Raw genomic sequence first — 24,922 nt, forward strand, 5'->3', positions numbered from 1 at the left:
CATATTCCCCCCCCTCCTTTTTTTTTTTTTCCCCCCCACCTTTACCACTGTTCTCCAGATTACACAAAGCAACTTGGGAGCAGAAACCCAGATTGGCGACTTGCGCTCGAAGGGCTGTAAATCACTGCTGGTCCATTCACAGCAGAAGTCTTCTGCGAAAGTCTCACCTCCAAACGCTCCCCTGAGCACCCGGAGGTGAACCAAGAGCCCGATTAATGCGAGAGGGGCTTTGTGCTGAGAAACCAGAGAAAAACGTTCTCCTGGAACGGAGATAGCAGCTGGATTTTGCGGGAAGCCACTGGGCTGCAGCCCCAGGCAGACAAGCAGCACACAGCCTGCTTCGGCTCCCAAACTCCCCCCTCACTTACTCAAGCGATGGACTCTCCTGTGCCTCAGTTTCCCCCGCCACCAAATTGGGCAAGAGCAAAAAAGTCTGGCTCACCTCCATAAAACACTAACATTTCAGGAGATTAAAGAAGTGCGTGAGCGTTTGATAAACAACTAACAACATTGCCACCTGCTAAAACAAAATGCCTGTCTGCCACACATTCAGATGATTGCTTTTCATGCTACCTTGTCGTGGGAGCAGTCTTGGGAAAAATACAGTCTTTTTTTCCCCAACCTGCATCTCCTGGTCCACGCGTGCTTTGCTGGGGGAAGAGATCATCTACTATACCAAACCAACAGGTGCCTGGACTTGTACCCGGCAAGTCCCAGCCCTACCTTACACTTGCACGTCATGGTGCTCATGGCACGGCCTGCCTATATTCCCCTGTGGTAAGTGGGAATATTCCTCTGGCTGTCTCCAAGATGGGAGCCGTTGTGATGGGACCACCCTGCTTAGACTCTCACACCTTCCTTCTGCTCAGCCCCTCTCATCTCATTTACACATTTCCTTTCAATCACTTCTGTAGAAGTGTCTTTGCCACCTGGTAAGCTGAAATGGGAAAGCAGCCCATGAAATACACCCAGAAATCTCAATAAAAAGGACATGCATCAAAGCCAGATCAGAAGGAAGTGCCTGTCCTGCTTCCCACTGCCTCTTCATTTCAAAATAGCTGCCTTTTTTTTTTTTTTTTTTTTTTTTTTTTTTTTCCTGCAGGTATTTACTAAGCATCCCCTAAGCTATCAGGAACAACAAAACGCACTAAGCACAGACACTGATGTTGGCCTCACTCTGTGGGCTGCTCAGATGCTGTCACACCGCATTTTTTCTATCTAAATTTGGTGTGAAGATGCAAGAGATCCACCACAAAAGGTCTCTGTTGCTGAAAAGGAACCTGTCCCAGCTCTGCAAGTGCTTACAGGCGTAATTAGGTTTAAGCATGTGAACATTCCCATTGACTTCACCACAATCGCCCGGAGTTGAAATGAAGTATGAACCTACAGGGTTTTCTTTTTGGGGAGAATCGGCCCAAACCTGCCAGTGACACCCATGGTCCAAGCCAGCCACGGGTGCAAGCTGGGGGAGCCCTGGCAGGCAGAGACAGAGCTAGCAGCCATGGGCCAGCAACAACTGGAGGCTGAATGAAATCACAGCAGCACTCTTATTTCAGGCAGAGATGCCGGGCGATCCGCAGGGAGCTGAGGAGGGGCAAGGAGGAATGCAGCCGCGGTCACCAGGAGAAGGCAGGAGCTTGCTGGGTGTGGGGAGGGGAAGAGGTGACTGCACTCCACTACCTACCAGAGCCAAGTGCCTCCCTGTAAATGGGCAGAGAGAGAAGCTGTTAATTCCCTCCGCAAGAAAGCCTTGCTTCCACACCCGGGTTTGTCTTCTGGAGGATGCCAGCATGAGCTCCTCATCTTGCAAGCACTTGGCAGACTTCCACCCTAAGCCCAGGACTGACTGCTTCTTGGAGATGGGGACCTTCAATGAACAGGGCTGACAAAAATGCTTGGATGATGAAATCCAGGACCAGAGAGAGGTCATGACATTAGGTCTTTCTGGTCTAAGGTGCTAAAATCATTTGACAGCACCAGAAGAGCAGCAGTGAGGAAAGGGGTTCCTACATCGCACCAGGCAGCAGGCTGAGGTCTGCAGTGCTCCTAGGGAGAGAAATTCCTGGTACTGAACTCCACCTGGAAAATCCTCCTCCCTTCACAAGGTTGCTGTGCTACTTGACCACTGGAGAAGGTTTCCTGCCCTTCTGCCTGGTTTTCATCTTTGAGAAAGACATCAGTTACAAGAAAATTCATCCTTCCTCCACCATCAGCAGGGTCCTGCAGGACCACAGGGAGAAGAGGGCAGAGCAGGACCCTCTTCTTAAACTCATAGCTTGCAAGAAGGGAGGGAACTATGCACTTGGACAGTCACTATCCCCGTCTTGGTGGGGCAGGGGAGCATTTAAACCTGCTATTCAAAAGCACAAGGCTGGGCCTAAGGGACAAAGGAGAAAGAGTGGTGTGGGAGAAATCCCACCCCATCACCCTGCGAAACAGAGGCGCCTGCTGTCCCCTCTCCTTCCTCGCTCGCTGCCGAGCCCAGGTGCATCAGTCTGAGTCATTCCATGTATCCAAGAACAGTAAGGTCAGCATCAGTCCCACAGCTGCTCGTATCCTTTCACAGAAACAAACCTCCTGGTCCCACCAGGAAGCGGGTAGGAGTACAGCAGACACAGGAAGAAAAACAAAGAATTAATTCATCTGTTATTTTTTTGGCACAGTTTAAGCTAGGAGAACCACCATAAATCTCAGCAGCAAAGCCGCAGCCCAGTACAGGGCTAGAGCACCCAGCAACACGCTTCAGGGCACCAGAGAGCTTCCCAGAGCTCTCCCCAGCAGCAGGGGAAGCAGAGAAGGTGAGAGGCCAGGAGGGAGCGAGTCTTCTCCATCACTGCAGGAAGGAGGGCGGGAGTCCCAGAGAGATAGGGCCACACCAGTTCCCGTTAATTACACAATCACTCTGCTATGTAGGACTAGTTGCAAAATCAGTTGGAGGCTAACACATGGTCTAGGAAAAAAAAAAAAAAAAACAAAAAGACTCTAGTCCTGCTAGCAAATACATGCAGCCCAAGCAGTTTTCTCCGGTATTGCTGGGATGCAAAGCACTGTCAGCATAAGCCCCAACGTACAGCTGCTTCAAGGGCCAGTCCTTTATAGGTGCCATCAAGCTGCCAGAATGGTTTCCAGAGGTCCATGCCTGCATCACATCCAGAGAAGACGTCCTCACAGGAACAGCCTCACCTCTTCAGCAAGGACTGAGCAGCACTGTCTCAGCCAGAGACCCTGCACTTCTACCAGCAGCCCCCCTAGGACAATGGAGCAGATCTGTTTTGCCTTTTAACTGATGCATCCTTCCCTCTCCCATCCCAAACCTCTCTCCCTACCCTTCCACCTCCCCAATTTGTCTTCACTATGCACACACAACCCCTGCTTTGAAACCAGCCTGGCAGACACCAGCACTTCTTGCCCAGCCCCCTGGGAGCCCCAGTTCAGTGAAAGGGGCACACCAGTTGATAAGTCAGCTGTGCATGTGGTTTGGTTTACACTCTAGCCTGATGGGTAGAGTTTGCCCATCTCACCTTCATCCCTAATTCCCAGTTAACTCAGTCTAGTTTATTATGCCAGCACTCATTTTGGGGCAGCCAAATACAGAGGCAAAAACAGGCAGCCATGGATAATCTCAAGGAAACAGGGTGTCTAGCAGCCAAAAGCAGCATGTTTTCTCCTTCACACTAGAACACGCTCTTTACAAGTTCCAGAAGTCAGGAGGGCAGGGCATCTCATCTGCATCATTAGCTCAGGGTACAAGGGAAGGAGTCCAGTCCCAGTGATGCTCCCCGGCAAACCTTCCTCTGCCCTGGCCACGAGTCAGGAGGGGACGTTCCCAAGCCAATGCGTGACCCCATGGATATTCAGGGAGGGGTGCTGTAGGTGGGAGCTTGGCTCAAAGCTTTTGCCTGGCCCATGTGCTCAGAGGAGCACCATGAAGAACGTGTATAATCGTGGGCTGAGTCCAAAGAGTCAACAAACACTTGTGTCATACTAAGTCTGAAGTACTTGGCTTCATATCAGTGATGACTTTCTTCCCATGACATCCATAGAGGCAGAAATGAGAGGGAGAGGAAGCCAGGCCTAGAAGGAGCATCCATCTTCCTCTACCTCTCCACTCCCCCTCACACACAATGGAGGGGCAACCCTCCCTGCAGGGCATTTCATGGGTATGTCCATAAACCTAAAATCCAAAGAGTTTGCTTCGTCTGCCGGTGAGAGGGGAAGATGTAAGCTTACAAGCCCTGTAAGATAAGTTGCTTTTGTTCCAATGGTGATACAAATGAGGGCAAAGGATGAGGGGACCAGGGGAGAAGGAACCAAAAGGAACATCTGAAAGCTGGATTTAAAATAGGGGGAGGAGGGAAGCAAAGAGAGATGATGTAAACATTAACCAGGCAGCCCAGCATGATCAAAGGAGATCAGAGCCCCTGTTGTGCTAGGTGCTGTGCAAACAGGGAGAGATCCCACCTGAGCCACTGTAGTGAGCTCCCATCTGGGTTTTAGAGACAGGGCCAAGGCCAAGTGACTCAGCCAAGCACTGGAGGAGTACAGTAGGTTCAGCACATTGAGCCAGCATAGTCACTGCAGCCTACCAGTCTATATGTTAGGTTAAATCAACAAAGCCATTGGGAAAGAGACAGGAAGACATGGCTGCAGATAAGACACTCCCAGCCCACGCAGGAGGGTCATTACAGGACAAGAGGAGAACTATTGGAGACGGGCTCCATCTCTTTGGGATGCCTCTCCACCAAAGGGCCAAGAAGCAGGAAAAAGGACTCCAGCCAGGATGAATAAGCTGTAGGCAATTGCTGCCAAGAGGTTATCCCTCCACCAGCAGACACTGTAGGAAATGTCTAAAAAGGGCCTTCTTACAGCATCACATTGCCTCGTCAATAGTCTTTGCTCACCAAGGTTTAGAAAGGGGCTGAATGAATTTGAACTTTGAGTGTCCATTTAAAATAAGTGGAGCGGCCTCTGCTTTGGCTAGGTGGAGTAGATGGATGCTGGGCAGCTGACGACACCTTCAAACATCTCCCATGTTTGGCATAAGAGGGCCACAACCTGTAATGGAGGCACCACCTTCTTTCACCAAGTGGCATCTGTGTGATGTGTTTAAGCATCACCCAAAGCCAAGCAACACATTTTTTTGATAGGCTTGTAGGATAGCACCAGTGTGCGAGTACAGCCCTGTGCCCAGGCCATGCTGCTCAGCTGACCAGCACAGCACAGCTTTAAAGCAGTGAAATACAACTCCTGCCCAATATAAACTTACCGGCTCATGTGCAGAGGCTCCGATGTAGTACCACATTGTGTAACACAAGCAGTTTTAGCAGCCATTAATCCCTGTCTCACACTTCTGGGCTGGCTACTCCAGCTGGGGTCAGGGTAGACTAACGGATAAGAAGGAACCCCCAAGCATCACCTGACAGCTCCTGCTTTCAAGCTATACCCTCACTTCAAGCTGCACTTTGTCCTGGGGAAAGGCATATAGTCTCAGCTTGCCATTATCCACCCATGCCTCCCTCACAGACCCGGGGGAAAGATGGGAGCTGTTATGAAAGGGCAGACAAAAATATCATGTATCCAAAAGACCAACATGTGCCTCCATCAAGAGGGAAGATAGTCATTAATGCTCCAAAGTGAGGCCCAACAAAATCTTAAGATGAGCCTTTCTGCATCTAAGGCTGTATGCAGGAAGATGGCAACTGGAGTGAAGAGGCAGCAGCAGAGACAAATGCCACCCCGAGGAAGGAGAAGCTCCACCAAAGCAGGGGTGCAGACCCTGTATATCACATTAGTCTGTCCTTCAAGACGTCTCAGCACAGACACACTGCTGTCAGCTTCTGTTACATGAAGCTAAGTGACCACTGCAAGGAGGCACTTATTTTAAGAGGAAATAATTATTGCCATCCATTTTATTGGGGGAGAACTTTGCCCCTCCCAAAAGGCTGGCAGTTGTGATTATTTGGGCTCTGTCAATAGTTCAGGATTTGTCGATGCTAATGGCTCCAGAACAAGCTTTCACTGGAAAGGAAACTGCTTTTGCAGCAGAAAAGCACATGTATGCACAAGCACAGAAGAAGAGATCATATTTTCCAAACTGTCTGGCAAGGGCTTGATAAAAGGCATTGCACATACTGTCTCTTTAGCTGCAGTAAGCAACAGATACCTAGAGCTGGGAGAGAGGCTTCTTGGTAGTGCAGAATTAATCCCTAGCAAAAGATCTATTTTCAAAATGAGCATGTAAGCAAAAGAACCGAAGATCTCCAGCTGATGCAAACTGGCACAGCTTTATAGCAGACAGCGGGATGGTGCTCATATACACGAGCAAAAGCATTTGGGCCTACACATCTGTGCAGTAGCAAGAGAAATCCAAATAAACTGAGCTCCAGATAAACCCAGTCTTGCACATTTCAGACCAGATGTTTCCAGGTGGCTCTGAGTTTTTAGACCACTGGGTGCAAGTCACTGATCAAGCTACTAATAGAAGTCCACTGACTGCCATTTCCATTCATTAATAGATTTGGCTGTGTTTGCTCAGATATTTTCCTTACCCATGTTTTCCCAGGACAGTTATCAGACTCACCACACTGGTATGAACTGCCACAGCTCCTTTGAGACAGGGTGCACCCAAGTAGCCCCTGGGTTTAACACTCACCCCGTATGACTCAAGATGGAGCTAGTAATCAGCATCAGCTCGGCTGCCAGCCCCAGCAGCCCATCCCATGAGTGACTTGTTTAAAGCAGCAAATAACAGACGATATTTCATCCCGCCTTGCTGCAAATTCTCCTGCAGAGGATGAGGGCTGCCAGCCTCCCTGCTCAGGCATTGCACGAGCAGTGGCGGAGCCCCCAGAAAGCTGCTACAGACCTGCCCATAAGAAAGACAACTCCGAGTGCCGAAACCTGGGATTAAGACACTCCAGTGGCTGCCTCACACATCTGGTGTGTGTTAGGATGGATACACTGGCAAGGAAAACACACAGGCTCCAAACAGGGCTGGTTAACCCATTCATGACTGAGCCTCTGAGGAGCATCCCAATAGACTGAGTACTGCAAGATGCCTGGCCAAGCCTCAGGAGAGCTTGGCTCAAATCTCATCAGTGATCTGTGCTTCCTAGATGATACTGGGAAATCAGGGAGCAATCCAGGTGTCAAGTGCCACTGAGGATGCCTTGGGTTACCTAAAACACCTCCAAGGCCTGGCAGATGTCACACAGGTACAATAGGAAACCACCCCTTCTCAGTACCCAATCCACAGTGGGTGTCCGACAGTTAGGGCATCTTTTTCCCTTCCTAAACACCTCAACCTCAGCTGTCGGGCCTTGCAGTAGAGATACTCTGACCTCTTTGCCCTGAGGCAGTAGGTCATTGGGATAGCCACAGAGCACCCACCTCAGTGACACCCTGACCTTGGTTGGGCACTGTAGGTGCTGCTCTAGTACCGCTCATCCTGCAGTCATGCCCTGCAGGACAGCTGCCTCCTCAGCATGCACAGCACTTCCTAAGACATATTTTTGCCCCATGTACCAGATGGCCATTATCCACAGTGCAACCTGGATAGATGCCCCATAGTCTCTATCATACAAATACACCCCTGTATCTTCCTTTCATTGATGTACAATCTCCTTATGAAGGGCTTGAGAACAGAACCACCCCATGAGAACACATTCCCTATCCATTTGGCTTCAAAGGATGCCAGAGCACCTCCTCAGTGAGCCCAAAGACTCAGCCTGGTGAGGACCTTGTTGGACTCATATTAAGAACAGAAACTGCAGCTAGGGGAGGTCAAAGCTGCTGCACAAGCTAGGTGCTGCCTTGGGCAGAGCAGAGCCCTCCCTCACCTGCAAGCGGGCACCACCCTTCCCAGAGGGGTCCATGTAGCCAGATAGTACCAGGAGGGCTGCACGTGGAGGATGAAGTGAGAGCAGTAAATCTTTGTGGTGTTTCCTCAGAGCCCCCGAGGATCACAGCAAGCTTGCACTGTCAGTCAGAGCCAGATTACAGTCCCAGGAGCCTGGTAGCCACTAGTGCCCCCTGGAGTCTGGGCAACAGCTTTCTTCAGGCCAGGACTCCCACCCCCCACAAAGAAAAGGCTGTTCCCGATTAAAACACGGTGCCAATGAGGCCTTGTAGCACCTCCCAGCCAGGCGATCTGCCCAAGTGCAAGTCAGTGTCCCGACAGAGGCAGCAGCCAGGCTGGATGAGTGCCTAGCTGGGAGCAAGCCCAGCTCCATGGAGAGCACCGAGATAGCAAGGACCTCGCTCAGCTGCTGCATGGGTCACAGGGGTGATGGATGTGAAGGGCAGATGCAGGCAGAGAATTGGCCAGGGCTGGGTTGGCAGGGTCAGTGGGATCCCCAGAACACGGCAGGTTAATCACTTTTCTGCAGTGGAACCAGCCATGATACCTTCTGCCCTTCCAGTTACTGTGAGGAAAAGGGCTTTCAGATTGTGGGAAAGGCCTGAAACCCTGTGAAGCAGCACGCCATACAAGGCCCACACGTCCAGGGTGGATGCCCAGACCAGGGAAGGTAGTAGAAAACCCCTTTTGTCCCACCTTCCTAAACCAGCCCTCCACAGCTCTGTGCTTACCCAGCTCTGCCCACGGAGCAGCACTTGCCCTGTCTCAGTCACAGCAAACCTGGGAAAGCCCACACAGCTTCATCCATGCGGGCAGCAGAGCTACAAACAGACCCTGACCCATCCCAGGGCCAGGACCCCACCCTATCCCAAAGTGCTACCGTGTCCCCTGACAGCAGCTCTCCCGAGGGGCCATTTCCAACCTGGGGGATGGCTGCCTGCTCCACACAAGTGGTATAGCCCTGCCATGCCCCAGAACTCTGCCTGGACATCTCTGCTTTCCTCATTGCTGCAGATTTATCAGTGCTGTTGGATGAAGCACGCCAAGCAGAGCTCGCCCCCTCGTGGGGTGCAGCCAGGGGATGCCTGAGCCCCCCACAGTCAGATGGGTTCAGTGACCCAGGGGTGCTCTGCACCCTCTCCTCCAGAGAAACAGGAACCCCAGCACCGCCTCAGCCAGCAGAGGTGTTCCCTCACCTCACCCTGGCAACGCTGGTCTGGCAAAACCTCCTCCCTAGCACCCCCCAGGGTGGTCCCTGGCACAGCCTGCCTAGCCTTCCCAGTGGCCAGGTCTCTCCAAAATCCAGGGACAAGGGATTCCCATAAGCTTCAGAGCCAGACCTCTCCCCAAGACTTTTAAAACAGCCAGCCCTCCAGCCAGCAGAGAGTCTTCTGTGGTTTAAAAAAGTAAAATTCAAATATAGGCTGCTGGGCAATCCCCTACTTTAACACACATACCTCCAAAACCATAGCTTTACATTGCAAAATAAGTTCAGAGGCAAAGCAGGTTGTTTGGTTTTGGTTTTGTTTGGGTTTTTTTTTCAAGGAGAAAGAGGCACTGAAGGCACCTGACACCTCCCTATAAACAGAGACAGTTCTTTATCCCTAACACCACTTGCCAGAGCACCTATATCCAATCTGGAAACACTAAAGTATTGCCCTATCCATCTGGCCCTCCCCTGTTCATTTCCCTACTATTTTTCCACTTTAATGAGCCCAGTTGGGTCAAACTGTGACCATTTACTCCTGAGCAGGGATCAGCCATCCCTCCATCCCTCCCCTAAGGAATCTGGTGTCCTGAGGGGTCCAAAGACTCCCCACATATCAGTTTTCCCAGAAAACCTCCTTCCAACCACGGGTATACTTAGCAACAGCAGTCATCCTAGCAAAGACCCTTGAGACTACCCTAGGGATCTGGAGAATTCAAGACAGCTGGGGGCAGACATGGCAAAGAAAAGCCCAGGGCTTGCTAGTGCACCAGAGCCTCTCCCAGGCGGTGACCATACATGGGCTGCCAAGGGCTCCCTGCAGCTCACAGGGTGGGAAGCCCCAGAAGGAAGGCGACATGGGAATTTGGGAGGAGGCAGTCTCTCATCTCAGACCCCACAGGCAAGAAAAACCTGCCTTATGAGCCATGCTGCCCCTCAGGTGCAGATGCCCTGCGGGGCAGAGCCCCAGCTGTAGAGATGTGCCACGGGTGGATCAGCTGAAGTCAAGGGCTGCCTGGAGCTTCCAAAGTTTATGGAGAGTGCTCTGAGGAACAGATCCAATACATTCTGGGTTATCTAGTCCTGGTGAAAGGCAGGCCATGCCTCAGGCTCCCTACCTCCCACTGTCAAGGCAGGAGAGTTGGCTCCTTCACCCTGCACCACGTTGTCCCATCAGGGTAGGACAACCCCAGCAGCCACCTCCCCAAAGCCCCACTCCAGCTTCTTGCTTCTTTTGGGAAGGCTTCACATCAGACTCACACCACAGTAGTTTCCTGTATAGCAATTCCAGTTCATGGAAGAGAGCATAACACCAGTTTGGTTTAGGTGGTGTTACACCGACATCAATAAGACTGCCAGCATGTCCCCATTGGTATGGGGAAACAGAGTAAACTATGTCCAAATTGGGATTTCTGGGACTTTTCTAATGCAAGCTCCTCTTCTATAGACACTGGGCACAGTTAAATAGATCAGGCTCATTGTTTAAGCAAATCCAACACCTTTTTTCTCCCCCTATTTCCTCACTGTTACACCAGAGAGCCTCAGGACTGACTTTCCTGTCAACTCCACCACAAGATTCACTGCTCACACCTCCAGAATGCTTTAAGCTGGTTTAGGAGCATTGTGTCCTGCCTCCATCCATACACAGCTCACCTTGAAAAGAGATTTGTCCTCAAGGAGAGGAGATCAGAGAGCCGAGCTAACCACAGGGTGAGAAAAGGTAGCCCCAAACAGTAAGCAAACACTTCCTTCCTCCATTTTGGGAGTGGAAGTCACCAGAGCCTAGCAAGAAACATTTAAATAGCACAAGTAAAAGCAGGAGAAGTGTAGAACTGCACACGAAACTAATACCCAAATGGAGAGAGAAAGTAATTCTCTGTATTTTAAAAACAAAAAGGAAGTTATTTTTGCTTGCTACTTTTGGCATCAAGTTTCATATCTCATTAAAATTCTAACAGGGAGCTAGAGAGGAAGGGATGTGCCGCCCTGCTATCAGTATGCATATACACACTTTTTAAACATGTTTCTAAGGGCTGTAAGAGCTGGAATGCTACAGAACAGACCCCTCCAGACAGCTGCTTATTTAGCTGAGACTCCAGCAGGAAACAGGGAGGGGAACAAGCTGACCCTGCCTGACAGCAGCCCCCGCCGCTGGTCCGGCTGCACCCCTGTACCTGCAAGAGGGGAGCGGGAAGGCTCCATGACCTTGGGCCACCCCCAGCACCTGCTCCTGGCTCCTACAAGATGAGCTGAGCCTGTGACGGAGGCACAGCCAGGCTGAAGCAGTGCTGGAAATCACATAGATCACTGAGAAACCCCATGCTCCCCCAGCACCCAAGGCTTCCCCTTTGTTTTAGCAGAGAGCCATGTAGACCCTTCCAGCACCTTTTGAAGCTTCCAGGGAAGTCTTCAGCCAAGGCTAATTGCTGTCAGATGTCAGCCAAAAACACTTAATGCAACCATTAGTGACAGGAGATGACACACCTTTCTCCTTTTATTGTCACTCAAGGGTTTTTTTTTTTCCTATCAACATTAACTGCACTGTCTTTCAAAGCCTTGGGGAGAAATGCTAATGCAAGCTTTGAAGCTGGAGGTGAAAAATCAGGCAACCCCCCAAGCTCCCTGGATGCTCAGCCTGAATCCAGTCCAAATACTGCTGGGTGATACACCTCGGAGAGCTTATCTCTGCCTGCCTCCACCACAGACAGATGTGGTCCCTGCTTCTGATCTGTCTTCTTTTAACCCCTGTGGAAAGCTGTCTGTATCAGAACGAAGAGACCCCACATTCTACAATCTCTGCTCATAAAGGAACAAAGCAGAGTGGAGGCACAGGGAGATGTGTAACCTTAGAGCAACTAGCCTGAAACATTGCCAGGTTAATTCAATTAGAGATGTAGGGGACAGAGCAAGAAATCAGATGTGCCCAGTGATTGCTGCAAGGAGAAGAGACAGCTGATCTCCACCCACTGGTCTTAAAGATGGGGCTGATTTCTGCTGCGGAGCAGGTCCAGGTCACCAGACTCCGGGCTGAGCTTGCCTGCTGCTGGAGCTCTGGTTCCCCACTTGAACCACCCCCTCTCAAGGGCTTTGAAGCTCAAAAGAGATGAGGCATTTAGAAAATCTAAGTCTCTCGCTAGCTGGAGGAGCTTGTCAAAAGCCTGCTGGAGCATCTGACCTGTTTCAGTCTCATGGGTCATCACCGTTTTGGCCACTCATCCTCGTTTCCCACCATCACCTCCCCCGTTTCCCAGCCTCCCAGTTTCCTGGGACTGTAAGGCAGCCGTGGTGTTGGGGTACTGGGTCCCCAGGCCTCACCTCTCGCTTTCCCCAGGAGATTCATCTCCCACTTGGTTCACACCTTCTGCACCCTTCTGGCACTCCTCTGAGTCTGACATCTTCTCCCCCGGCCGACACGGCAGCCCCACGGACAGCTCCGGCAGAAGGGTGCTGCCGTCGTTTCGCTTTTCCTGTGCTTGGCAGAAGTGAGCTGTGCCGGAAACTTCATGGGCTGAGGGTTTGGGGGGATGGGAGAGGGGCAGAGGGAAGGCAAATTTGGTCTGTTGGGTTTTTTTTTCTTTTTTAAAACCATTGGGAGTATTTTAAGGTTTTACTTCTGCCAGCAGCTCAAAATCAGGAAGTGCTGGACTAACCCAAAAGAAAAGTGGGGCTCATGGACAACCCCACCATGGCAGGGAGAGGAATGACCTGCCTCTTCCCCAGATGCCTGTGCCACTTTGGGGACAGCCAGCATCTCTGACTCCCAGCACCCTACAGCGCACTGGTACCAGGGTGCTGCCACAGGAGCTGCCTGGGTTGTCCTGACTTCACAGGTCTCAAAACCCACTGAAGCCGAAGGGTCTGCTTCTGCCCTGCAGCCGTCACCCCTCACCTCCCTTCGAGGCTCTGCTCCTTCCCCACGGCTTCCTGCTGCTGCCACCGTGGGTGGAAGTTCTGCAACACCTCCTGGGGCTTGGATTCATCTCTTTGTCTCTTCATCACTGGTGAAGGACATGGAGTGGTACAGCCCGGCAGGAGGATGCCAGCTGAGGGTGGTGGCATGGCCTCAGCCTTTCTTCCCGGCAACAAGGGGCATGAGCATTCCCAGCTTTCGAGGAGGACCAAGAGCAGAGAGGTGGCCCATCCCCACAGCAAGACCCCACCAAAGCCTCCCCATCCCCACCAGGACCCCCACAGCAGGGGCAGATTCTGCTGGCATCATGGCATGGGTTGGGGTCCGGCCTCCCAGGCAGGCAACACCCGCCTCTCCTGCCAAAGCTTTATTTACACTGCTGCTGCCAGGACGCAGCTCTTCGCAAAACCAGAAACAGCACCCAGTTGGTGCCCTTGAGCCTGGGGGGTTGGTGGGGACAGGAGGGAGTGGAGGACGGGTGTGGAGAGGCAGATGCTTAGGACTCGCCAGCCTCGAACATCTTCTTCCTGCCCTCCATGCCAGACTTCTCCTCAATGTTCTTCCTCCGGGGGGGGGGGGGGGGGGGGGGTGTGAGCAGTGCCCCCCGGGGTGAGAACCCACCCAGGCAGGGCCCTTCACCTGTCCAACCACGGAAAACCCCTCGGCTAAAGGAACCCAATTCCACCCATGCTGTACACCTTTTGGGGCTGCACCCTCCTTTTTCAAGATCATGGGTGCCAGAAGAGGAAATAATTGAGCAGGAAAAACATTAGGGAGAAAGGCTTACGCTCAACCCTGTCTATCACACACGGAGACATGAGCCCCAAAAAACAGGGGACAAGTGCTGTATGGGCACAGGGGAGAGGGAAGGAGTACCTTCTCGGTGTCCTCCTTCTTGACTTGCTTCAGGTTGGCTCGGAGGTCCATGCAGACCTTGTGCTTGGAGCCCAGCAGGGCTCGCAGCATCGCATCGGCAGACATGCGCACCCTGCGCAGGGGTGGCCTCTTGAACTTGCCCCGCAGGTCAAAGAGCTTCTGGCTCAAGTCTTCCAGCTGCAAGGGGATGAAATGAGGTGGGAGCAGAGAGAGAGAGCAGGGCATGCGTTTCATGAGATGGACCCAAGTGGTGTGGGGAGGCACAAAGGATGGACTGGAGACTCCCCTGAAGGATGGCTCCAAGGAAACTCACCTCCTTGGTAGTCTTCTGTAGCTTCACCTCTGTGTCATATCTCTCCTCATCCACTGACTCTATCTTGGCATGAAGCTTTTTGCACAGCTCCTGGGAGGAAAAGCACAGAGGGGTGTTGACAGCTAGGACCCACACACGTGATTGCTCCCTCCTGACTGCTCTGGCTCTGAAAGACCTCAGTCCAGAAGACCAGATAGGGTCAAGACCAGATGGTGAAGGGTGGCTTGCACACCAGCTCCTGGTCTCCGTGCTACTGGTTTCACACAAATCCTGCCTCAACACATCATTAGAAATGCAGCTTTCCTGCCAGCCAGACCCCTTTTTTTATTTCAGAGAGATTCCCAGCTGCCTCTCAAGATAGCTCCACATCCAGCCAGCTCCAGGGCACCCACAGGTGAGAAGGGGCTCAAGACAGGAAGGCCAATCTAGACACACCAGGCTGACTGATGGCACCAAATAATTTCTGGTCTGGCATAGGGAAAGGGTTAAAGAAGTCTTTACCTGAAGTTCCTGCATGGATCCTGGGAGCGACAGAGGAGGGCAATGCTCTGCCAGGTAATTTTGCTTCTCCACTTCTTTAGCAGCTGCTTCTTTTTCTATTTCGGTCGCAGCAAGCTGGAGCATAGCACTCTGGAAGGCAGCAGAAAGATGGTCAGCACACGGTGGAGGCAAGGGAGGAGGGCAGGGGGGGTGAAAAAGGGGAGGAGAGCCCTGTTGGAGAGGCAGCTTGGAGAGCTCCCCATCAGTACCAGCATCTCCAAGCAAGGTATACTGGTGGGGACACAGTAAGGAGCGGGGTTGGGGGCCTCCACATTGTGCATCATGGCCTCTTCCAGGAGGGAGAATGATGAGAGCTGGCTGGCTCAGAATGGGAGATGGAATGGTCAGGACACACCTCACCCAGCCCCAGCAGTGCCACGTACCTTCAGGTGCTGCCGACGGGCAGTGGCTGCCCTCCTTTTTTTCTGCAAGTGGGAGGAATGAGAGAAAAACAGGTTATTGGGTGCCCATTCCTCTCTCCATTCCCCTTCCCTGTTCAACCCCACAGTCCACCGAGGAGCTGCAGCCCTGCCAGGGAGCTGGCTCCCCCCAGAATGGATGGCTTGGCACACAGTTTGTCCCCAAAATGGTGGCACTCAAAGAGTCTCCCTGCTGAGACCAACTTTGCCAAACCTGTGGTAGCTAAAACCTATGAAGTGCATCAGGAAAAGATAATAAGGGTAACAAACTTGAAGATATGCATATAAAATTTAACTTCAAGCTTGGCTTCTTGGGACTTTTAGCCTTTTCTCTAATTTCCTCTTCACTCAGACATGGGTTTTGCTTTGCGCTCAAGCTAACATCCCCAATATCCCCGGGCATTCAGGAGCCATGGGATGTCTTTCTGAGTGACACACCTGGTGAGGACGGCCAGGCAGGTTAAAACAGGAGGGTTGTGGGATTTCTTGGAGCCAAAAAGACCCAGCACAGGTGATGCTGAAGGGGGTTTATCACAGCTGGTGGACAGACATGACTGCGGGGTCTGCAGATCTAGATGCTGCTCTGCCCAGGAGGCTGTGGCTGTAAGACACAAACCAGCTCCCTCTTCCCTGAGATGTCAGGTGAGAAATAATTTGGGGAGTCTGGAAGACCAAGCCTGCCCTTCTGTACCCATGACATGCTGGAACGGCAGCAACAGGTCTCCTATTTATAAAAGAAGCCACAACTTTGATGTGCCGCTGCATTGCAGCTGTTTCCTCAGCATTTTGCCCAGAGGTCTGAGCAAGGCTGAATGTGGCTGGCACAGGGGAAACACACCCTGACATCTGATGTGCCGTGCTGGGGGAGTAGAAAGCAGCATTCGGGTGCAAGTCTGTACCGCACAGAGAAGGAAGTGGATAAGAATCTGCAGAACAAAATCTGACATGCTTTGCATATGTAAATGGTGCTAAGGCCCTCCTGACAGGGCTGCAGAGAAAAGGCATCCGGCTCAGAGATGCAGTGCACCATTACCCAGAGGATTTTGCTCATATGAATACAGGCACGGTCCATGACAGAGCAGATCCCTTGAGCACTGTTAGCCCAGGGTTTATTCTCCATCTGAAAACTGGTGTCTTAGCAAAAGAGTGCTGTGGGATTTCTATGAGTCTCTGAAATCCGCTTTTCTCTCAGTGAGGACAAGCTTGAACTTCTCGTGTATTGGACATATGGAGAGACTTGCTAAGAGGAGATGGGGAGTGACAAAGCCAACCCTCCCACACCTTCCCCTGCATTTGCCCAGTCACACCCAGGCTTCAAGCCCAGCCCCGCCCCGGCTCTGCCAGGAGCCAGGGAGAACAAGCTAAGGATGCAACCTCCACCCTGCTCATTCTCCCCTGCATGGCCTTTGAGAAGCATTTTGGCAGTGCTCGGTGGGCAGAAAATGAGGGGCTACGTGTGGGGAAGGATGAGAGGATGCTAGGCCAGGGGCTGTGTGGTGGAAGGGTGATGGAGAAGAGGTGGCTCTGGACCACCGCCTTCCCAGCACCATCTCGTGGCCGGCTGGGGAAGCAGGAAAGGAGGGAAAAAAGCATCTAACACCAAGCCAGGAGGCAGAAAAGATCTTCAAAAGGAATTTTTCTTCTCCTTCCCATCTTTACCAGGAGGAGTCAGCAAGAAAGCCTTGCCATGAACCATTCTTCCCCCCCTGACACCCAATAACTGCTTTTCCTAAAGAGGAACTGTGAAGCCAGGGTTGATGCCATGAGCATTGCTAAAGGAAAAATCCTAGGAAGACACACTTACCTCTTCACTGTTCAAGAAGAGCAGATGGACAAGAAAGGGAGGGAAGAGAAAGGGGAAAGGGGAGAAAAAAGCAGTTAGCATCCTAATTGGAAACAAGCAGAGGAATCTTAACAGGCACAAAAAGTTGGCAGTTGAACAAAAGTTTTTAAATGCCAACAATATATTAGAGACAGAAAAATGGGAACTTACTCAGACATCTTGCTTTAGATGGTTGTGAGCCTGTAATGAAAACCAAGAAAAAAGGTTCACAATTATTCATGCTGCTGGTGACCTTCTTGGGTTTAAAAACAAAGCAAGATTCCCCTACAAAAAAAAAAAAAAAAAAAAAAAAAAAAAAAAAAAAAAAAAGAGGAACAGGTTTGCTCTTATTTCCCAACTTCTCCAAATTTTTATCATATAGGGAACTAGGCTGCAGTTTGTGGATGAGAGCCAAACACGTGCCTACTCACAGCAACACAAACCTCAGCATCAGGGGACTTCTGGACCAGACCAAATGGTGCTGGCCCAGAAAAAGAGAGATTTGTGACAGTAGTTCCAGCAGGTATATCTCTTTTTTGACTCCCAGGAAAGAATTTTATGCAATGACGTAAGAGGTAAAAGCTATTTTCTGCTTTTTACTGCTTTTACTGCTTCACTTTGCCATGCAGTCTTGCCCCACTTCATGAACAAGAAATGCCCCAAAGCCCGTGGAGGGTTGGCAGGGACCCCAGGTGACAAGGAAGGTATTTGGAGGATGCTGCTCCCCGTATATGCACCCAGGGGAGCCTATTGCAACAGTCTCAGCACAGGTGAGGTAGGATGGGGTTGAAAGTTGTTGTTGAGTTGGTAAAGGCACAACAAGTTTCCCCAGACAATTCCTTTAATTTCCTTTAAGTGGAAATTCAACAGGTACAACACAGCGTATTAGAGAAGAGATGGAAGGGCACCTTTGTTTTGCTGTAAATTATTTCCCTCTAAATAGAGTTTTACTTTTCTAGCAGGGCAGTATCTCCTGTTTATATCTCCTAACGGAAGGATGCAGGAGTGTTGGCCAAACCCAAATGAAGCTAGTCCTTTGCAAGAGGCAAGCCTCTGAAACACAGCCCTCTGCAGACCTGGGAGGCTCTGCTGGGAGGTGAAGTGTTAATGGGGGCTCATGCCCGAGGGACGAGGCACAGCTTGCAGGGTCAAGGAAACTTTATCCTGGAAAATGTGCAGGCCCATCACATTACTTTAGGGAGGAGGGGGGGGGAAAAGTGCTTCTAAAAATGGTCAGGGAGCTGCAGAAGGAGCTGCAGCTGTCTCCTCGGACAGCAGCCTTTCCCTGGTGCCAGCCCCCGTGACTCAGGGAGGTCGGGGCGATGCGAAGCAAAAGCCAGCGCAGGTGGCTGGGCTACAGCTGAGGGACGGGGCGGCCGAGGAACGCCGGCTATTTTTACTCACATCCCTGCTCCGCGCGTGCACGCACCCACTTTGGCGGCAGCAATGCCGAGGAAGCAAGGGGACGACGCCAGGCTGCGGCTCGCTGCCTGCAACGTGGGTAAATCACCTGTTCTGGGGGGGGGACACAGTAAATTTGGATGTCAGTCCCTGTCCGAGGGTGGTTTTGGGGAGGAAGGCACTGCGAGGACTGGGTTGGGAGCTGGAGGAAGGGGTGTAAGTAGGAAGTTTCGCCGAGTTACCGCAGGCAAGGAAGGATCCCCAGTCCTATGGCCCTGGGGAGGTCAGCATTAGGGAGCCGGCGGCTCCGCTTGCCCTCCCCACTCAAGCCGGAGAGCAGAACCAACCAAGGGAGGGGAAAGCATGAAACCAAAGAGAAAGAAGGTCACTGGAAAGGACAGAGGGAGACTTTGTGACACGCAGACCCTCTCCAACAGGCAAAAGGATGGAGAAGGTTTTATTAGCAGCCCCGTTTCTCCCAGCAGGTCACCTCCACCTGGTATTTATCTCCGTAAAACTCAGGTGAGTGAACCTAATCCCCGTCACCCCCTAAGAGCAAGCTGCGTCATTAAGAGACATGCAAAATAGCTCACCCAAGTCTGGAGGAGAAAATCAGAGTCCCGCTGGCTGGACAGGACGACTGGCGAGCTGCAGGCAGCTGGCTGAGTAAGGAGGTATAAAAGGGCTTCTCGGGTGGCTCAGCAGAAAATCCACCTTCTCTTTAAGGGCATGGAGGCCTTCTCAGACCAATGATGTGCAAGAGTCCCTTGTGCACCTCCCTTGGCTGGGGCAGGCCAGGCAGGCAGCCCCGGAGGAGAGGACAGCCACCGGGGATGGAGGGGTGGGGAGGGGGAGGACATCTTCTACCCATGGGGCGGGCAAGCGGAGCCACCCCGGAGGAGCCCGGGAGGTGCTTTTCCTTGGGATTGCCGAGGAGGGAGCCTTCCTCTCCTTCTTCCTTCCACCAACCAGCCACACCAGATAGGGCTTCAAGCTTATGGGGAGCCCGGGCTCCCTGCACACAGCCATCCATCTGCAAGGCCTCTAATAAAATTTCCCCTTGGAGACACAGAGCGGCTTATCCACAGATGGGGGCATGGCTCTGTTTGCCTCTGAGGGCTTGAGAACAGCTCTGCCCTTCAGGAGTGAATAGAAGGAGCCTGCACCCCACAATCTACCGCTGATAGCATGTGCAAGAGCAATCCCTGAGCAAGCCATCCATCATGAGCATGCTCTTTTAACCTCACTTACCTCACGGGAAACATTTGCAGCTCCTCCCTGTCTGAGGTATTTCAACACAACTAAGGGTTTTTTTAAAAAACAAACCTGTGGAGCCTCTGCGGGCAGCCCTAAGGTTCACTGCAACCCTGGGGACTGGGGAGAGGCAGCAGACATGGGGGAGCAGCCCCACGCTACCCCCCCACCATGGGACCCAGCCCCGAATCTCTGTGGGTCTGAAGGAGAAGCAGGTGGAAATGTAGCTGGAAATATTCACCAGCCCCGGTCACAGCACATGTAGTGTTAGTGTGTAGGGGGTCCCATGGAGACAGGAACCCAAACAGCTCCTGCTCTCTTCCTCCAACACAGGCGCTCCCTCCCCTTTCAGCTGGGGCTTTTTAGGCTGTTTCAGACATGGCCCTGACAATATTTTCCAGGTTCTCTCAGATGTTATATAGATAGCAGCAAATCCGCTGCTGCAGGCTTCCTGTTTCACCACCTTTAGCATCGGGCAAGTAATGCTGCAGGTACCAGTGAAGGAGGAGTGAAGTCCTTGAGACGCGGCTGGGGTCTTCTTGCAGGGGTTTGGCCCCGTAGCAGGTAGAGGAGGGAGAAGCCACTAGAGTGGGCAAGGCTGGGTCCGCTCAGGATTTGTCCCTCTGAAATGCCAAGAGGTAGATGGTTTGGGTAGAGAACATCTCAGCATCAGTGTATGCTGGCCTGGAGATCTGAACTACCCCCTTGCAAATCCACCGTGAGACTCTGTGAAGGTGCAATTCAGCAGAGGCTTTGGCTGGCTTTGCCCTCACCTGGGCTCCCATGCAACAGCCATGGGTCAGCACCCAGTGAAGGAGCCACGCTTGGGAAAAGCTGTAACGAGGATCAGCCCAATCCAACCCTCCTCCCCAACTACCTCCTGCACAGCCACGTCCCCCAGGGTGAGCTCTAATGGAAATAGGGGTCTTCAGCTCCAGGCAGACCTAGAAAACACAGCGGTTAAACTCCAGCAGCTTCTGCCTTCAGGAGCATCCCTCATTGCGGCCACTGAGAGGCATCATTGCACCCAGCACCCATCTTCCATCTGGACTTCAGCAAAAAACAGACAGTTTGGCAGGAGGAATGTCTGCTTGTCCCAGATGAAGCCAGTTTCTCAGAAAGCGAAATATCAGAGACCAGAGCAAGCACATTTGCATACAGACAGCCACGACCCTCAGCAGCCAGCAGGGGAAATCACCCATTCAGGGACAGCTTAGCTGCTTCACTTCTCCTCTCAGTGCCAACTCCATAAGCAGTGTTTGACTCTAGAGTGTAAGTAACTCTATTATTTTTTCCAAAGTCTTTACAGCCATTTTCTTTAGCTCCCTATGCACATACTCATTCCAGCCACTACTGGTCCACCAGTCCTCCAGAGAGCAGCTCAGCTCTTGGTGGAGGGATCAAAATTGGGGGAGTTCTCGATTCAAAAATTCCCCACACCCAAGGAGTTTCCTTCAGCTCTGTGAAATTAAGGTTTTCTGAACCTCCTGGAGTCCATGCATGCAGCACAGCAAAATAGATTCACTCTGAGTTCAAGGCTTTGATTGTCAAATTGCGATAGGGAAGTGTTGGCCTGAAAGAGTTGAATGAAGAAGTTCAAAGAAAGAAGTCCCATGAGCAAAATTCTGGCTAACAGATGTGTTAGGATACGGAAGGAGTGGATAGTGAGGTGTGGTAATAGGGTGAGCAAAAGGTCAAGCTTGAAGGCTTTCCATGGAGCTGCCTTGAACAGAAGTTGAGCTGTAGGTCAGCTCTTCCAGAAAAAGAAAGAGGCCCCAGACCTAGAATGTCATAGAATAAACCTGGTGAGGACCAGGGAGAACAGAAAAACAAAACCATCCCAAAGTTAGGAGCTGTAGTTAACATTAAGAAATACAGAGGTTTCCAAAGGAAGTAGTATAAGTGTTCGAGTGATGAATGAACAAGTTCCCTGGAAAAAAACTCAAGGAAGACATAAGGAAGCTCCAGGCGAGTCCTTCAGAGAGGTGCTCAGGTCTGTGAATGAAGCATGGGTGAGGGTATTGAACAGCGGCTGGGAGTGGAGGCACCATTCACACTTGGGTACCTTTCCTGTGGAGCAGATGATCTTGTTGCCTTCCCTTGTTCCCCTCCACTTGTGCTAGAGGAATGTGCCATGGGTATGGTCCAGCATTCCCAGAGCACTTTCACCATCCTGCGAGGCCACAGATGGAAGGCCTGACACATACAGGAGGTCCTGCCCTATGCTTTCGAGATACTTAGGTGTGGCACTTCTGGTCCAGTCTCCTCCAGGGAACCATCATGTGTTGAGAAGGGCTAGACTGATGGATCCATTCAAGTTGACCCTCATGGCCATCTCCTACACCCTCTTCAACACCCTACAAGCATCAAGTGGACAGGCACTATGGAGTGACAGGACACCAGATGACGCTATGACTTATTTCCAAGGACGATACTGTTAGCAAAAAAAATAAACCTTCCGCTCAGCAGCAGTTGTGCTCATGGTAAAAGCCCAGGCAGGACCACTGAGCAAACCAGTGCCTGACTGCCCTTTGCCTTCCCAAAATCACATCCAACCAAAGCAAAGCACATAGCTCCCATCCTGCCCAGGACATTCCTTCTCCCTCCAGTGTATCCCTAAAAGAGCTCCCCATGCTCTACTTCTGCTGACACCAGCCTCTAGGAACTGCTGCAAAGGAAGGCCATCACCTTTGCATCTTGTGCCAGTGCTGTCCTACATACGCTACAGCTACAGTCACCTCATTCACCCATGAGTTAGAGTTAAGGCTTTTGGCTTTTCCTCCTCAGGGCTGCTGCCAAACAACATGGCCATCCTGTCCATTTATCTCTGTGCCATCTTCCTTGACAGGGAGTGCTTCAGGCACATATGTTGATGCCCCCAGGCTGCAGGGACATCTCCAAACCCACCAGCAGCTCCTGATGGTACTCCTGGATGTTCAGCAGGTAGCATGTCCTCATGAACTCGTAGGGTAGACCATCAGGTACTGGATGACACAAGTAGGACATAGAGAGTAACCACTCCTGCAGTGGATGAGAGCACACTCCCCTTTCTCCAGGGAGGCTTCAATGCACTCGATGTCCTGGAAGCAGGGTTGCCCCATTTTGTGACAATCTCCATGGAGCAGAACCTGGATGTCAACCTCAAGGCATGTCCATCTGTGCCTGAACACTCTCCATGGGCAGGTGCCGGGAATGACACTCCGGCTGCGGTCACTGGGCATGCTGCTCACGTTGATGACACTGTCAATGCTGTTGTTCATGCACAGCACCCGCCAGTTGCAGGCAGTGTTGAGGTTCCCCAGGTAGATGCAGTCAGTTATCTGACTGATGATGGGTCCTGTGAAGGGGGAACATGCAGACTCCCCTGGTTTCAGATCAGGGGGTTCCTTGGGATGTGGATTTTTCTTCCAGCTCCCCCTGAGGGATTTCTTGGAGCTGGCATGGGGCAGCAGGCTGGAATCGGGCTCAGAGCCCCATGACAGTGGTAAGAAGAGGGAGAAGCAGCTGGAGAGCTTGGCCTTGGAAGGGGAGTCTGCTGGACAAGTCAGGGGAGCAGCAGGCATGGAACTGGATCTGTGGAAACAAGAAAAGGAAGCCTGCACCAGGGACCCCATGATGGGGGCTGAGCCTCCACTCACAGCCTCTTCCATCTGAAAAAAAAAAAAAATAAAAGACTGGTGAGACCACTGAAACACTGCTCTCCATCTGCATGAGCAAGGAGACACAAGCTGCAGCTGACTGCCCACGGCAGCACTCAAAGACACTAGAGGCCCTGAGGACCTTGCACATAACCAGCCCAAATAGCCAGCCACCCTGGCCCCCTGGGACAGTGTACTGGGTCTGGCTGAGCTGGAATTGGTTTCCCCTACAGCAGCCCTCACGGCTGTGGTTCATGCTGGGCGCTGGCAGGGTGTTGGTAGCACCCTGGTGTTGTGGCTGCTGCTGAGCAGGGCTTACACAGCACCAAGGCTCTTTCTGACGTTTCCCCCAGTGGGACGGGGTGGACAAGATCTTGGGAGGGGACACAGCCAGGACAGCTGACCCGAACCGACCAAAGGGATATTCCAGACCGTGTGATGTCTGCTCAGTATAAACCTGGGAGAAAGGAGGACGGGGCTGGGGTCACCCTTGGTCCTCCGAGGCAAACACTATGCGTATTGGAGCCCTGATCCTGAGAAGGCCCCACAGCGGCTGTCCGTGGGAAGTAGAGGATAAATCTGTTTGCTTTTGCTTCCACATGCGGACCTTTGCTTCATTTTGCTTATATTAAAACTGCTTTTGTTTCACCCACAAGGGTTGGTTTATCTTCCTTCCCCTCTTTGCCCTGTTGAGAAAACAAGGGGAAAGGGGGGGGGGGAGTGATAGAGTGACTTGGTGGATACCTGCCATTTAGCCAAGGTCAAACCATCGCAGTAACATTGCATGGAATAATCGTTGACTAAAAACTTTTTCAGTAAGCTATAGTTCAGTTTTAAAACCAGTGACTGTTGTTAGATTAGCTGCAGAAATACATTCTTTTTGAAGTAACTGAGCTAATTCTCTCCTCTAAATGCCCTTCTAATTTTTTCTAAAGGGTGTCTGGCTTCACTTCATTCTGACTGTGTTTAAAGGGAGATGCAGAAGAGGGGCCCTTCATGTACTTAAGGATTTGGAGATACTGGCAAGCATATGTAGCTGTGAAACCTTAGAAATTTGGCCTACAATTATGTATTTTGCTTTTAAAGATGGTGTTTTCAAATAGAAATCTTGAGGCCAGTGAGAATTTAGTCATTTGGTTGCATGTCTTAAATATGGTGCATTGGTTAAATTTTCTTCCTCTTTTGTATTTATATGGAAAAAAGCCTTGGTGGTAATGCATGGACTTCTGACTATTATCTGTTTGAGATTCGAGATGGGGGGAATTGTTTTTTATTCTTGGTAAGAACTGGTAGAAACTAAATGAACAAAAGTCAGCATGGTCTTTGAAGGCTCATGCCTTCCTGATGCTTAGCACCTTCAGCAGTGTGAGCATTCACATGTGGTTGTTTTGGGAGGACTTATGACTTGTTTGGCACTACTAAAGGTCAGATGTAGGAGATGTCAAACTGGACATTGAATCAAGGTCCATTTTTTACATTTAGGCTTTGCCCTTCCTAGGTGTTCTGGCTTTGAGAGTCAGATTTATAATAATTCCTGACAAAGAGAGTGATAAGTGAATCCCTAGTCAATAATGCTTAAAATGCAAGCAAATCCTCCTCAATCTTCACACATACTAATTATTTCTTTTTTTAATTCTGGTGCTTCCAGAATTTTTTTAATTCTTTTACTTTTATTCCTCTATGT

At 51.3% G+C, this 24,922-nt stretch overlaps 2 protein-coding genes across 2 annotated transcripts in view; both read right to left on the reverse strand.

The window, feature by feature from the left end:
* LSP1 (lymphocyte specific protein 1) overlaps nucleotides 1-12,518 on the reverse strand; it is a 50,896-nt gene extending 38,378 nt beyond the window's left edge. Inside the window, exon 1 of the mRNA XM_026850594.1 lies at nucleotides 12,381-12,518. Coding sequence (XP_026706395.1) covers nucleotides 12,381-12,460 — 80 coding nt within the window. The 5' untranslated portion in view covers nucleotides 12,461-12,518. The remainder of the gene's footprint in view (nucleotides 1-12,380) is intronic.
* Nucleotides 12,519-13,289: 771 nt separating this feature from the next.
* TNNI2 (troponin I2, fast skeletal type) lies at nucleotides 13,290-19,031 on the reverse strand. Its single transcript, XM_026850177.1, has 8 exons — nucleotides 18,940-19,031; nucleotides 17,117-17,146; nucleotides 16,928-16,934; nucleotides 15,088-15,129; nucleotides 14,666-14,794; nucleotides 14,165-14,254; nucleotides 13,782-14,028; nucleotides 13,290-13,614 (listed from the first exon to the last, which is right to left on the reverse strand). Exons 2-8 carry the CDS (start codon nucleotides 17,122-17,124, stop codon nucleotides 13,472-13,474), a joined length of 666 nt encoding a protein of 221 aa, XP_026705978.1. The 5' UTR covers nucleotides 17,125-17,146; nucleotides 18,940-19,031; the 3' UTR covers nucleotides 13,290-13,471.
* Between the last annotated feature and the right edge of the window lie 5,891 nt (nucleotides 19,032-24,922).

The sequence above is a fragment of the Athene cunicularia genome (assembly GCF_003259725.1).
Source record: "Athene cunicularia isolate RWA chromosome 5 unlocalized genomic scaffold, athCun1 chr5_part2, whole genome shotgun sequence".
Lineage (NCBI taxonomy): Eukaryota > Metazoa > Chordata > Aves > Strigiformes > Strigidae > Athene > Athene cunicularia.

Coding starts and splice junctions, on each gene's coding strand:
- TNNI2 (XM_026850177.1), bottom strand. Junction 14,795..15,087: donor CCCGTCGGCAGCACCTGAAG/GTACGTGGCACT, acceptor GCTGCCTTCCAG/AGTGCTATGCTCCAGCTTGC. Junction 14,255..14,665: donor GATCCATGCAGGAACTTCAG/GTAAAGACTTCT, acceptor TTTTCCTCCCAG/GAGCTGTGCAAAAAGCTTCA.